General features: G+C 30.6%; 1 protein-coding gene across 1 annotated transcript; it reads left to right on the top strand.

Annotated features, from left to right (window-relative positions):
• The first annotated feature begins 5,282 nt into the window (after positions 1-5,282).
• Positions 5,283-10,296, top strand: LOC129896717 (boron transporter 4-like). Its single transcript, XM_055972670.1, has 14 exons — positions 5,283-5,570; positions 5,964-6,072; positions 6,598-6,680; positions 6,773-6,965; positions 7,058-7,196; positions 7,494-7,659; positions 7,747-7,913; positions 7,995-8,168; positions 8,270-8,365; positions 8,467-8,583; positions 8,770-9,098; positions 9,418-9,697; positions 9,803-9,937; positions 10,089-10,296. Exons 2-14 carry the CDS (start codon positions 5,966-5,968, stop codon positions 10,122-10,124), a joined length of 2,022 nt encoding a protein of 673 aa, XP_055828645.1. The 5' UTR covers positions 5,283-5,570; positions 5,964-5,965; the 3' UTR covers positions 10,125-10,296.
• Positions 10,297-15,808: the final 5,512 nt, after the last annotated feature.

The raw sequence follows: 15,808 nt of genomic DNA, 5'->3' as shown, positions 1-15,808 counted from the left end.
TTGCACTTTTCCTTCTAGTTGTACATTATTTGTTGTTGACTTATAATTTATTAATATTGATTTTAGCCCGATTTATTACTCAAATATAATAAATTAATATAATTTGAAGTAATCATGTAAGAAATAGACGTCTTTCTTATTTGAAATGATATGTTATTTTATCTTGAAAATAATTTGTTGAGAAAGTTTTGTTAATTTAGATATATAATGAGTTGGGATTTATTCAAAATTTAGTTATTATTATTGTTAGAATAACTGTCACGTGGAGGGTCGAGATTGAAGATGAGTTTTTGAGCTTTTAGGAATTGGGAGAAGTTAGTTTTACTAGTCCAGTCATTTCAATTACATGGTATACACAACAGATGACAGGGAAGAAGAGAAATTGTATTTGCATTAATATCTTCTTTCCCAAAATTCTTCTCTTCTCCCCAAATCCTTTATTCTCAATCTCTTTCAAATCTTGTATCTTCTTCTTCCGTTTATGTATCGAGCTTAGAATTACTGTTCAATTTTCTTATTTTCAGTTATTTCTGTTATTAGCTTATGAGTTGCTATTCAATTTTCACATTTTCGGTTATTTTTGTTATTAGCTTAATGTTCAAGTTTTCCATTTTCAGTTATTTTCGTTATTAGCTTATGAGTTATTGTTCAAGTTTTCTATTTTCAGTTATTTTCGTTGTTAGCTTAACTTGTATCTCAATTCAATTATCCATATAATTGAAAATTGTCCCGAAATACAAATCTACTTCAAGATCATTACACCTTTCTTTCTAGTTTATTTTTAATAGATGTATTATTTTATATTTAATACTTCTTTAATTAAAATATACTAATATTTCATTCTTAAGATCACTAATTTGAGCGAATATTTTAAACTTTTAATGCATTATGTACCCTTTTGGTTTAAAATCATATTCATATTAGCCTTAATATGTCACTCGAATATTATAAATTAATATTGCTTTTCACCTTAATTTATCACCGGAATATAGTAAATTAATAGGATTTAAAGTAATCGTGTATAAAAAATCCATATATTATTATTTTGGATGATTTCTTATTTCATTTTGAAAGTTATTTGGAGAGAAAATTTCGCTAGTTTAGGTATATAGTGAGTTGGGAGTCATTAAAAATTTAGTTACAATATTTATCACGTGGAAGGTAGAGATTAATGGCTAGTTATTGAAATTCGAGGATTGAAATTAGTTATGATTGACAGTTCAGCTAATTTCTTAATATACGTAACATATTAGTAGGGAAAAGAAGGCATTAAATTTTCACTGATATATTCTTCTCATTTTTTCGCAATTTTTTCATTCTCAATCTCTTCTCTTTCTTGATTATTGAGTTACTGTTCAATTTTTCATTTTTGATTATTTTTGTTATTAACTTCAAAGTTACTGTTCAATTTTCACATTTTCAGCTATTTTCATTTTTAGCTTAGGAGTTGTTAGTCAATTTTCATTCAGTTATTTTCGTTATTAGTTTAGGAGTTAGTGTATAATTTTTTTTTTCATTTTCAGTCATTTTCATTATTTAACTTAAAAATTATTGTTTAAGTTTTTCATTTTCCGTAGCTTATCTTGTACTTCAATTCAATTATCAATATGATTGAAAATTGTCCCAAAATATACTTGTTATTTCAAATCTATTTTGAGATCATTATGGGTTTCTTTCTATTTATTTTCTTTTTACATAAATGTATCCTTTTATTTTAGTAATTTTTTAAATTAAAATATATTGTATGTCATTCTTAAGATATCTAAATTGAACGAATATTTTTAGATTTTTGATGCATTACATACCTCTTTGGTTTAAGATCGTAAATTCATGTTGCTTTGAGCCTTAATTTATCACCCGAATATAGTAAATTAATATGATTTAAAGTAATCGTGTAATAAATATACATCTCATTATTTTGAATGATTTGTTTTTCGCCTTGAAAGTTATTTGTTGACAAAGTTCTGATAATTTTGATATAAAATGAGTTAGGAATTATTCAAAATCTAGTTACAATAATTATCACATGAAATATCAAGATTAATGACGAGTTATTGAGCTTCAACAATTAAAATTAAATAGCTTTACAGTTCAACCAATACAATTACACAATATACGGACAGGCTAATAGATTATAGAGGAGAAGAGACATCAAATTTGCACTGATATATTCTTTTCATTCTTCCCATTTTTTTCATTCTCAATCGTTTCTCTGCTTATTCTTCCATTTATGCAAATGTATTGAGTAAAAGATCTACTATTCAATTTTTTCATTTTATGTTATTTTTGTTATTAGCTTAGGAGTTACTCTTCAGTTTTTTCATTTTTCAGTTATCTTCGTTATTAGCGTCGCTTGTATTTTAATTCATTTATCAATATAATTGAAAATTGTTTTTTCAAATACTTGTTATTTCAAATATGTTTTCTAATCATTACACTTATTCTTTCTATTCTATTTTTAAATATATGCATATTCTTATATTTAATAATTTTTTAATTAAAATATACTACATTTTATTTTTAACATCACTAAATGGAGATAATATTCTAGACTTTTGATGTATTACATACCTTTTTAGTTTAGATTAGAACATTTTAAACAACACTAATTCCTCTATTCAATGATATCTTTTCTTCTTGAATTTAAATTTTCAGTATTCAAATCAAAATGCAGCGATGATACAATAGTTTAAAATTGAAGAGTGCATGTGTGTACGATCATACAGATTGTTTTATTCTTAGCAATGCGATGAGTTTTATATAGCCAACTAGCCTAAAACTTGTTTTAAACTATAAATTTCAGAAGTTCATAATTTTTTGTAAGTCAAATACTGCCACATAAATTTACAATTGAAGTGCTAATATGCATCTTCCTAATTAGTAAGAATATTCACAGTTTGGATAAAAATGGTTCTAAATAAAAAAATCAAACCAAAATAATTAAATAAATTATTTTTTTTGGTTTAAATTTTCAAAAATTGATAATATTTAATTTGATTTGATTTTGTTCAAAAAATTCGAAGAAATAACAAACCGAACCGATAATATCGGTATCTTATGCATTAATTAATCAATTTATGTTGTTTAGTATATTGAATTAGCTAACAATATAAGCAAGAAGTTAAACATAATTGGAGTTCTTGTATAACAATAAGATCCAAAATGACACATAGACAATTCATCTCCTTTTGAATGAATCGTTATTTTCTTTTTTTCTTTTGAATGAATCATTTAATTTATTTTTATGTATGATTAATAACCGAACCAAAATCGCCAACAACCAAGCATATATAATATATTTGGTTTGATTTTGAAATTTAAAAATCGATTAAATTGTTTGATTTCGATTTTGACCAATAACCGATCGACCTAAACCTACCCGTAAACACCCCTACTTCCTAGTATTATTAGGGGTCCTAGTCCAACGAGTCTACACTCTGTCTGTTTTCATTCATCATAACTCAATCCTCGTCTTCATCAATAATGATAAATAACAAGAAACGAGAGGAAGCAAATGCTTGTGCCTTCCTTATCATAACTGGAGAATCATATGTAGAACTAATTTTCCCATCCACACTAATTAGTCTATCCAATTTGGTTGGCAAAATAGAGAACAAGTATCAACCCTTAGAGTCTCTTAAAATAATACTAATAAGAAAAAATCTTAATAGTCTCGAACAAGAATCAACAGGCCCTCCTTAATTTGTTTTTTGACTTAAGTTGAAAAAGGAAACTGGTCCCCGGAGCGATCAACATTCAAGTTGCTCACATTTGATTCTCTTGTTATTTCGTTTATATATTTGGAATTTGATTTAATTAACTGATAGCAAAGTCCCCGGCTGTAAAAGTTTTAAATTAGAAGATAACATATGTATCGCTCTACATTTCGTTCCTGAAAAGTAGCTATTAAGAAAGAAAAAATAGCGGCAAGTAGTTATAGTTTGATTTCAATAATTTATATGAAGGTTACAATGTAATCTTTTTATTCTTCTCCTCACGATTGTTACCTCAAGAGCTTTGCTTTGTTTTTGAATCGGTGAAATACTTGCGTCTCATCATTGAAGAACAAAGATTCTTTATGTATTTCAGTGTCTGTTTCTGGTTTTATGAAAACCCCTTTATATAGGCGTGAGTTAGGATTTTGGGGGTATTTTGATCTCCAAGTAATTTAAAGGACCTTGGAGTTGAAGAACATGAGTTGGTCTCGTCTTTGAACTTAACATACTAACTTAAATATAATTAGAACTTTATTTAAGTTATATAATTTTAACTAAAATATCAATCCAACTTTATTTATTAATAATTTGACTCAATCAACATATCATAAATTTAAGATTTAATTCAAAATTTAATATAAATTTATCAATAAAACTTCACTGTCTATTGTCACGCTAATATTTCCTTCTTTTTCGAAAAATTGAATAGCTTGTTGGCCAAATTTTTGGGAGGCAAAAGGTGGTTATTTAAAAAGAGAAGGAAACGTTTGACCAAACTAGAGAAAACAAGAATTTTTGGAGAATAATAGAAGTTGTATTATGTACGGTTGTGCTAGTCACAAGTACTTGGAAATAAATTTCATGCAAGTACAACTCATAAATAACAAATGAACGAAATATCCATGGTGATATAAATAAGATCTTGTTCGTCACCATATGGAATATTATATGTGTATTAATACTTGTGTCATTTTAGAATGCTCTAGAATTAATAACCGGCCAATCATATGTTCAGATAATATTTTCTTAAAACAGCTTCAATTTATGCCATTAGTATGTTGTTGACCAGAAAATAGATAAATCATAAAAGTATTTTTAATTTATCAAGTATGTACTTATAAATAAAATTGTACTGTATTTATTATTCGACATGATATTAATAAATATTCAAATATCCCTGGTGGCCTGGTCCTGTCATTAGTTGAGATTCACTTTTGCTAAAAGGTTGTAGTAAACTATTGAGCTTCACGCCATTGCTCTACTATCACCATATTTGTCCAACCATAATACCATATCAGTGAATTTGATACTAGTTGTTGGGCTACGTACCTAAATCAATTCAATGATATTCTTAATAAAATATTATCCCATTTTGTCCAAACCCGCAATATTTCCCTCCAAAAAAACCTCACTTCTTGATACATATGTGATTTTCTATTACAAATTTTATCGAACAATTGCATTAGATTAAAGAAATACATAACATTATCTTAATCTGTGAGAAAACTTAAAATAATTTGCTCAGACAGTCATGTCTGGCCTTTGAGTTCTATACCGATATATATTATTTTTGTTTTAGATTAAAAATAATAATTGAATTTTCAATTTAAAGTAATTTAATTCTCTTCTTCTCAGAGACGTGGCCAGCTAGCCGATTGATGCATAGATTTTCTGTCCCAGAAAAGCTCAGGTCAGGCACAAGAGTACAAGTTTTGGTAAGGTTGTTTTAAGGCCCTACTAGCAAGCAACAGTTACTCTCTATTCCTATATAAGTAGCCAATGAGAACTTTTGTTTGAGCAACAAATAAGTCTCATTTCAAGCCATTTTCTTGGGAAAGTGAGACCAAATATCAGGTAACTAATGGTTCTTTCATATGGCTTCCATTGAATCCTGTATAGAACTAGAATTTATTGAGATACATCCCCCTAGTGCTCTTATTCTTCTTGTTCTGCTATTTTCCATTTTAAGCACATTTTCGACACGGAATATGGATTTAATTAATGGTAAGAACGTAAATGTTGAAACCATCAAATTTAAATTCTGGTCCGAAACAACAAAAGCAAGTCTCTCGGTGAAGAACAGGATTAACGCATGTCGTGTTTTCGATTCTTGTAGAGTTTAGTAAGTGATACATTCCCTGTATACTGTCAAGAAATCCCATGATAAATGAATGAATACTACTAATAGTATGTAGTAACAGTTCTAAAATTCTACATTTTCTGTTATTATTTTTTGTGGTTCACCAGATATGAAGAGTCGTCCCGGAGCCCCATTCGAAGGCATTTCAAAGGATATTCGAGGACGAGTATCTTGCTACAAGCAGGATTGGATTGCTGGAATTAGATCTGGAATAGGGTAATATAATTTTTCTTGCATAATAGATAGATAGACATCTTAATTTGGCCCCAACGGACAATCAAACACTCCAATTTTGACAATGGACATCTAGATACCTCAACTCATCTCCACCGTATCTCATGGACACCCAATGATGAATTGACACATAAATTTTGGAGGTGTCTAGATGATTATTTTATAAGTTGGAATGTTCAACTTACACAATAGAGACAAATAGAGATATCTAGATGTGCATCCTCAAAGTTGGTGTGTTCAGTTGTCAGTAAAGGCTAAGTTAATGTGTCTATCGATATGCCATTTTTCTTAGTTGTTTTTGAACAATTTTTGTAAATGAGTTAAAGTTATATGTTTTTTGATTGTATTCTAATCTATGTTGCTTGGACTCTTAAAAAATGTCAACGGGTGCATTTTGGATTCTTCAAAAGTAGTGCATTTTTGGAGAATCTGACACGGGTGCAACATCGGAAGTGAAGAGTCCACACAACTTAGATTCTAACGGCTACTTCTGTATGTATATGCCAGGATATTAGCTCCAACTACCTACGTATTTTTCGCATCTGTTCTTCCAGTGATTGCTTTTGGAGAACAATTGAGCAGAGAAACAGGTTCTTTTGCATTTCAAACTTTTGATGAACGCTTTCTAAAGGCATTTCTGATCATTAGTTTTCCTATTATATAACTTGAATTTGCATTTTAGATGGAAGCCTCAGCACTGTGGAAACTTTAGCTTCTACAGCAATTTGTGGTATCATTCACTCGATACTCGGGGGGCAACCTCTTATGATACTAGGAGTTGCAGAACCTACTATTATTATGTACAGTTACTTGTACAAGTTTGCTAAAGGGAGAGAAGATTTAGGACAGACCCTTTACTTGGCTTGGGCCGGATGGTATGTTAGACTATGCTCAATTTTCGTATAAGGTAGTTTGATGATAGACAATATTCATGATATCTTATGTCTATGATAAAATTTTACTGCAGGGTTTGTGTCTGGACAGCTCTCATGTTGCTTCTTCTAGCAATATTTAATGCCTGCTCTATCATAAGTAAATTTACAAGGATTGCTGGGGAAACTTTTGGCATGCTTATCGCGGTGCTTTTCATTCAAGAGGCAATTAAGGTACACTTAAGCTGCAGAAACAAAAATTCTTTTTATAAGATATTCAACTCTTGGCAGGGGCAGAGCAACAATAGTAGTTATGAGTCGTCAAAATGCATTAACTCTGGTTCAAACCCTGTATTTGTGTTATGAAATTTGTTCGATATGTACAAACCTTAGCTAGAACCTAGCTGTAAGCAAATCAAATTGTGGTCCAGAACTCATAAACAAAAAATCCTGATTTTTCCTCTAAATCTCCTGGTGACATCTGAAAGAAAAGAGTCTTGATCAGAATGGATTTGTATTGTAACTTTGTAGGGATTAGTGCGTGAGTTTGGCATTCCTAAAGCCGAGGACCCAAGTTCGGAGAAATATCAATTCCATTGGCTTTGCACGAACGGGCTTCTTGGAATCATATTCACCTTTGGCCTTCTCTACACAGCCTTAAAGAGCAGGAAAGCAAGGTCATGGTGGTACGGCACAGGTTTGTAATCCAAACATTTCGATGGTGTCAATAGGTTGTCACTTCATCAAAGTATATGTCTCACAACTTTCGTTTTACATATATCAGGCTGGATTAGAAGTTTCATCGCCGACTATGGAGTTCCTTTAATGGTTCTCGTGTGGTCAGCTCTCCCATTTATCGTGCCAAGCAAAGTTCCATCTGGAGTTCCAAGAACGCTCTATAGTCCCCTTCCTTGGGAATCTACATCTTTATATCACTGGACTGTAATTAAGGTGTAAAAAATTGGTTCAAGGTTCCTTTCTTTAATTAGTTAATGAGAAATCTTGGAACTTTAATACATACCTCAACTGCAGGATATGGGAAAGGTTCCTCCAGCATACATATTTGCTGCCATAATACCAGCTGCTATGATAGCCGGACTCTATTTCTTCGATCACAGTGTTGCTTCACAGATGGCACAACAAAAAGATTTCAATTTAAAGAATCCTTCTGCTTATCATTATGATATCTTACTCTTGGGATTTATGGTATGATATCCATAATCTGTGGATTTCTTCTACTTTTTCTAATAATGTATGTAGATGTTTCTACAATCAAGACCAATGTGGGTTGATACTTCTGTCCACAGACTTTGCTATGTGGTTTAATTGGATTGCCTCCTTCAAATGGTGTCCTGCCACAGTCCCCAATGCATACTAAAAGTTTGGCAGTTCTTAAGAAACAGGTAAATATAATTTACTTGTCGATGATTGTTATGATACTTATTACTGTGTTGCCTCTGCTGCTGCTACATTGAATTCTAAACACTTATGTATTGCTAACTAGCTTATCCGGAAGAAGATGGTTGAAAGTGCAAAGGAGAGTATCAGGCTAAAAGTTAGCAACTCTGAAATCTACGGCAACATGCAAGCTGCATTCATAGAGATAGATAGTTCACCTATTGTAAGTCCATTTTCTTAGTTTCTTTAGCACTTCCAAAATCGCACCATTGTTTTTGAGTTGGATAAAGCTAAGTCAGAGTCAATTTTTACAATACTTCATCGTCGAGATTGAACATCTTACGTGTTGTTTTGGAGATATCTAGAGTAATATTGAGCTTTATGAAACCAATCATTCTTGACTATGTAGAGTACAGTAGCTAAAGAGTTGGAACACTTGAAAGAGGCAATATTGAAACGTGAAAGTGAAAATGCAAATGGTGAAAAGTCTAATGGTATATTTGATCCTGAGAAGCACATTGATGCTTACTTGCCCGTTCGAGTAAATGAACAAAGAGTCAGCAATCTATTGCAGTCACTACTAGTAGCAGCATCAGTAGGTGCTATGCCAGTGATAAAAAAGATACCAACCTCACTTCTTTGGGGATATTTTGCCTACATGGCTATTGACAGCCTTCCAGGAAATCAACTGTGGGAAAGAATGCTGCTTCTATTCATCGCCCCTGGCAGGAGATTTAAGTAAGTTCATTTGTGCCATATGATCATTGAAGTAATTAAGTAAATAGATCATCAAGTCTTGCTCCTTTTGACTAGCATTTACAAATAATGAGGAACTTATTCTAACGGTTTAAGCTCAATTGTCTAAGGTATTGTCCTCTCTGATCAAACTGTTGGAGTCTCATGGTTTTGTCCCCTTGGACTTTAACCCAAAGGGCTCCTTGACACAAATTTGATTTCAAATTAATAGACACAAACGCAATCACATGCTTGTTGACTTTTTACATATATGGCAATATCTTGTGACTTGTTCAACTAACCAGAGTGATCATTATGGCAGGGTCCTTGAAGGGGTTCATGCATCTTTTGTGGAATCAGTACCGTTCAGATACATTGCAATTTTCACAATATTCCAATTTGTGTACTTACTTGTTGTCTTTGGAGTTACTTGGATTCCTATAGCTGGCATTCTCTTCCCCTTGCCCTTTTTTCTCCTCATAAGCATAAGGCAACATTTGCTTCCCAAGTTGTTACACCCTCGTGATTTGCAAGAGCTTGATGCAGTCGAGTATGAGGAAATAGCTGGTGCTCCACAACGAGCACTTAGCTTCTCTTTCAGGGTAATCCTTAAATTGTCATTTGTCAAGTCCATTTAATTTTCAGATTTTCATTTGTTAAGTCCACAACGCACACTTAGCTAATGAACTGTCAAATAATGTGATTAGGAAACGGATGCAACTGTTCCTAGAATTGAAGGTGAGATAGAAATTTGTGATGCTGAGATTTTGGATGAACTTACAACAAGCAGAGGAGAGTTCAAAGTCCGGACAATCAGCTTTAGTGAGGATAAGCGCCCACAGGTACTCCTTGACATTGAATTTCATGATTACTACTACTAGTACTATTAGATCCTGTGCAATGCGAGGTCAATATTTTAAAACAAATTAATTATAACCAATTATTTTGGTTGAGTCTTAACTGCTGACGGATGTTAATGATGCCAATTTGCAGGTTATTCATCCAACTGCAGACACAGAATCTGAGTGAACAAAATTTCCATTGGTTCTAGAGTGTATTGTATCCATACATGTAGAGTGTATAATATTACAAATTGTAGGTCTAGTTCGTACTCTACTATAATGTAGGATGGATTTTATAGAAGTGTTTTACAATTGTAAGCAGACGTTGGGTTGAGAATGTGTAGTGTTTGATAGTCGAATTGATCTTTGATGATTTTGATTATAAGCAAATATGGATATTCTTTGTCATTTCTGCGCAGACTGACCGCTGTAAGTCAGAATTCCGAGCTAAAATGTACGCATGCACAAAAGTAAAAAAAAAATAATCCTTTGATGGATGTTAATGCGAAAATATTTTTGATGTATCATTGCCTAGATTTTAAAGGTTGCATAGCATTTGATGCTTCCCCCACCGATCTGTAAAGTTGGTTTCTCGTCTGATCACATCTTGTGTTGTCAATAATGAGTTATCGCTTAATAAGAAAACGTCTCTTATTCTGCACATATACCGAAAGAGCGTTCCCAACAATATTTTTTTTAATTTGTAGAGTTTGAACTCAAGATCCTTATTTAAAAATAGGATGTACTATGTTTCACTATGCTGAAGTTCTACAAGTTTGTTTCAACTAAATTAGGGAGTAGTAAAATTAGCAAACAAAACTGCAATGAAACCATTTTTAAGTGGGATCTAGTGATAGGATAAAAGAATTTGAAACATATATTTTGATGTTTGTTTTTAAAAACCTTAAATTGAAAAGTTCTGGTTGAACTTTGCTATTAATTAAAAAAAAACTGGGAAAAGGTTAAAAACGTCTTTGAACTATGTAAAATTGAACAAATTTGCTCTTAGTTAATAGTTTAGTTTACAAAAAATATCCCTGCCATGAATAATCTTTTTTTCATCTTAATTTTATATTATCAATTAAAATAAAATACCTACAACTACCATTTTTAACTATCATATCATATCATATATTATATTAAAAGTGGGAAGCATTTTAGGCAAAAGTTAGATTACGGTTTTACCCCTACATTAACTTAAATATTATAAATTATTTAATAATTAAATTTTAAATAATAAATCATCATATTAGTGCATGAATCAACCACCATAAAGTCTCTTGAATATATATTCTTTGTATTAATTTCATGTTTGAGTAAATTCATGATTTTTTTTTTGTTCATCTTCCAATTGGAAATATGAATAGTTATGTTTGCCCTTCACAAAAAGAAATAAATCATAAATATATATATATATATATATATATAATACCCTCTCCGTCCCATATTAGATGGACACTTTCAACTTTACACGGTGATTAAGAAATCATTAATACATTGAAAGACTTTACCATTTTACCTTTTGTTTATATCAATGCAATATACATAGAGTATATAAATAGTTAGTATTGAGAATTATTTGCATTCAAAAGGCCATATTAATTGTAGGGGTAAAATAGAAAAAAATTAATTAATTTTATCTTGATTTAGTAAGTGATCAAGAAATATGAGACAAATATTTTTAGTAAGATATCCATCTAATATTGAACGGAGAGAGTATATGTTTGTATTAATATGAAGTATATTATACACATTTTATTACCACTGACTCTCCATTATGTGAATATATGTAACTTCCACTAATTATATTCATTATGATTTTTAATCACACATCTCATCCTCATTCATCAAATAGATTAATGACATATTCATGACAACTCTTTGTATTCCTCAATCCTATTCTATAAATAGTGATAGTTGACACAATATCAATTTTAAAAAAATGAGAAAATATCTATGCTCTCTTCTCTTGTCTCTTTTAATTTGTTTCGTTTAGTGTTTATGTTTCTTGTTTGTTGTTATTGTACAACTTTCTATTTTTTTTTGTTATTATTATTGAGAATTAACCATGGTTTGTTGCTTTGTATGGATTAGACTAGCATGTGGTATTTTTCGTAACCACATTTTAAAAAATTGTATTTGTACAACAGTTAGTTATTTTTACTTTATGCACTTTTGGTCAATTTTATAATTAAGGATGTATTCTTTTTATTAGGAAGATATATGTACTTTCTATCGTAAAAATAATGAATTTTTTGGGAGAAATTTTCGCATATAGCCACTCAAAAATATCTTAATTATGCTCCATAACTATAGTTTGCTATATAATTACATTTCGAAGCTATAGTTATAACAATATTTGTATAATTCGCGCAACATTTGTATACGTTTTTTTAATTTGCTATATAATTTGTAGTGTTTGTATATTTTGCTATACAATTCGATTCGCGCATAGTGTTTGTATAAATCGAGCGAATTATACAAAACTCAACTGTATAATCGCGTGAACTATACAAAAATCAAATTGTAATTACAACTAGATGTTTGCCGCGAGCCATAATGAATTCAAACTATAGCTATGTTAGCTAATTAACTAGTATATGTTTGCTTATTCACGTAATTTTCTCATTTTTTTAGTAAAAATCAATAGATTTAAAGGGAATAAAATATGTCATTTGTAATATATAATTGATGAAATATTTTCGCTATACAATTCAATTTGCGCACAGTGTTTGTATAAATTTTATATAAAATTTAATTGTATAATCGTGCGAATTATACAAAACTCAAATTATAATTACAGCTGCGTAATTTTCTCATTTTTTAGTAAATATCAATAGAATTATACAAAACTCAAATATTTGGGATAAATGTGCAAAGCACGTCCTCAGAACTGGTATATAAATAGATGGATATAGAGAGAGAAAAAAAGAGAGATAAGATCATAATAACCCCATACAAATTGTTTTATTCTTAGTAATGCAATGAGTTATATATAGCCAACTAGTCCAAAACTTGTTTTAGATTAAAATTTTCAAAAGTTCATATCTTTTTTTTAAATTTTTTTACTCAGTCAAACACTGCCACATAAATTTAGATGAAACCGCTAATATATATCTTACTAGTAGTACAGTATTATTTTAGGCTTGGGGGTACACTCTCTCTGTCTTCATTCATAATAACTCAAGTCTCATCTCCATCAATAATGATAAACAACATGACCAAGAGGAAGTAAATGCTTGTGCCTTCCTTACCATAACTAGAGAATCATGTGTTAGAACTAATTTTCTCCATCCACATCAATTAGACTATCCAATTACTCATTGGTTGGTAAAATAGAGAACAAGTATCAAGTCTGAGAGTCTTAAAATAATAAAACAAAACCTTAATAATCTCGAATAAGAATCAACAGGCCCTCCTTAATTAATTTGTTTATTCATTACAGTTGAAAAAAGGGAAATGGTCCCCCGATCACTATTCAAGTTGTTCACATTTGATTCTCTTGTCGTTATTTCATTTTATATATTTGGAATTTGATTAGAAGAAACACATGTGTCGCGCAAATATTTCCTACTCTTTTCGAAAATTGAAGATGGAAATATACCCAAACGGACTTATAACTTGTTTGACCAAATTTTTGGAAGGCGAAAAATCCTTTTTTTTATAAAAAAAATAAGGTATTTGGTGAAATTTTTGAGAGGTTGATGATATTTTTAGACTAAAAGTTGAAAGAAGAATATTTTTGAGCTAAAAAATAGATTGAAGATATTTTTTGATCAAACAATAGAAGAAATATATTTATGAGTCTTTTCCCATAAATGAGAAGTATTTATAAGTCTTTTTCCTTTTTAAAAAAATTAAACAAATATCAAAAAAGCATAACAACGTCTTGCTTAATTTGAACCAACAAAATAATATTTGGATCATAGGAAAAAACTTACATTATCACTTCTCTTCTTGACAACTTTTTCATTTTTCTAAAATGGATCTATGATAGATCTAAGTCTACATTTTCAAGATGTTGGTATGTGTGATAGTCAAAACTCAAAAGTAGAGCAGGCAGAAAGGACAAACTCAAAAATAACAAATGAATGAACCGTCCATGGTGATATAAATAAGATCCTGTTCGTCATCATGGACATATATATATATATATATATATATATATATATATATATTCATTAAAATGGTGAAATTTCATCATTTAGAAGACTTGAATGTATGAACCATTCATATGTTCAGATAACATTTTCTTAAAACAGTTCAGACTTAGTATGTTGCTGACCGAAAATATTTATCAAACATGTACTTACAAATAAAGTAGTTGTTTTTAAAATTCAATGTGATATTAAGCCTATTCATAAAGAGCAATAGCTTGGGGCTCTAATTTTTTCGGGGCATCCAATTTTTCTTACTGATATATTTTATATATATTATTGTTAAAATCAGTATCATGAACTGTTAAATTTATAAATAATTTTTGGGTAGAAAATATAATAATTTTTTTTTTATTTAATGTGGGAATTGTTGTAATAATTGAGAAATGAAATAGTTTTTACATATTCATAGTATCCATTCTTACGTGGTTACCTATTTTGTTGTTTCATTTGTATTTTGATTATTAGCATGAACCCACATTATTATTTCTATATTTCTCTTTATTTTTTTGTTCTTTTTCCTTTTTTACCCCTCGTGGGAGCTTACATCCATTTTGATCCTTTTGGTGACTCGAACTCAAAAGGCCGATTGGGGCTTACCATCCGATCAATTCTTATTATTTAATATGCTGAAGTATTCCAAACAATCAAACCTTTTGCATTATGCATCTATTGTTGTCTATTTTTAAAATGATCAAATATGTTTTTGACATCTTCTTTAAATTTCAAGCACTGCAATAAGCTATTATTATATTGAAACAACACACACAATTTTTTTTATTAGATTTAGCACAATGCTATTTCGATATCTCAATATCAATTTATTAAATTTTTATATATATATTATTGGAACCACTCGGCCATCTCTCCTACATAATGATTATGACCCAAAAACCGAGTGAATAGCGAGTCAGTCATAAACAATTATTGATTGGATAGGTACGACCAATCCATTCTAAGACAAGCCCAATAACGTGGCTACGAGCTCTTTCCTTACTCAGACCCCAAGCGGGCAGGGTGACAAGACTTTGATGCGCACAGTGACATTTGCCAATCCTGTTCCTGTTAGGAATCACCTCTATTTTGGTGGAGTTGGTTTTAGACCCCAATTTTGATTGGGATTGCCCTGCCTGGTGGTCCTGTTGTTTGGTTGGGTTTGACTATCAGTATTGACTTTGTTAGTGCATTTTGTTAGAGTGGATTAAAGTTTCGCATTGATTGAAGAATTATTAGTGATTTTATATGTATTTGGACATTCTTCCTTCGTGAATTTATCATGTCTTTGCATGATATCCAACGCATCACCAATGTCGTTGCCCTAGGAATGACAAGGGGGGTTAAGTCGTCGGTGAGGGATATGTATCTTCTCCGGATAAATTAGCTTGGTGATCTGGTTACACGAACTTGTACAATCCTTTCATTATGAGCTAGCTTTTCCCAAATGTGCGACAAGGTTCCATAAATTTACATGCCTTATGCAATGACCATGATTTTGCAGAATTTTTGTCCTTGGGCAGTGAAAGTTTATCAATCAATTACATTAGATTAAAGAAATAAATAAAATAATCTTAATCTGTGAGAGAACTTAAAATAATTAGCTCAGATCGTCATGTCTGACCTTTGAGTTCTGTACCAATATATTTATTTATTTTAATTTTAAAGTAATTCAATTGTCTTCTTCTCAGAGACGTGGCAAACTAGCCATTGAGAACTT

The sequence above is a fragment of the Solanum dulcamara genome, chromosome 7, assembly GCF_947179165.1.
Source record: "Solanum dulcamara chromosome 7, daSolDulc1.2, whole genome shotgun sequence".
Taxonomy (NCBI): Eukaryota; Viridiplantae; Streptophyta; class Magnoliopsida; order Solanales; family Solanaceae; genus Solanum; species Solanum dulcamara.
The sequence above is the reverse complement of the archived record's forward strand: the minus strand, read 5'-3'. Positions and strand labels throughout refer to the sequence as shown.

Excerpts from the sequence above, each read along its gene's own strand:
- LOC129896717 (XM_055972670.1), top strand. The coding sequence starts at position 5,966 with ATGAAGAGTCGTCCCGGAGCCCCATTCGAAGGCATTTCAAAGGATATT. Across the intron at positions 8,169-8,269 it reads TCTTACTCTTGGGATTTATG|ACTTTGCTATGTGGTTTAAT; the intron begins GTATGATATCCA and ends TTCTGTCCACAG. Across the intron at positions 9,698-9,802 it reads CACTTAGCTTCTCTTTCAGG|GAAACGGATGCAACTGTTCC; the intron begins GTAATCCTTAAA and ends TAATGTGATTAG.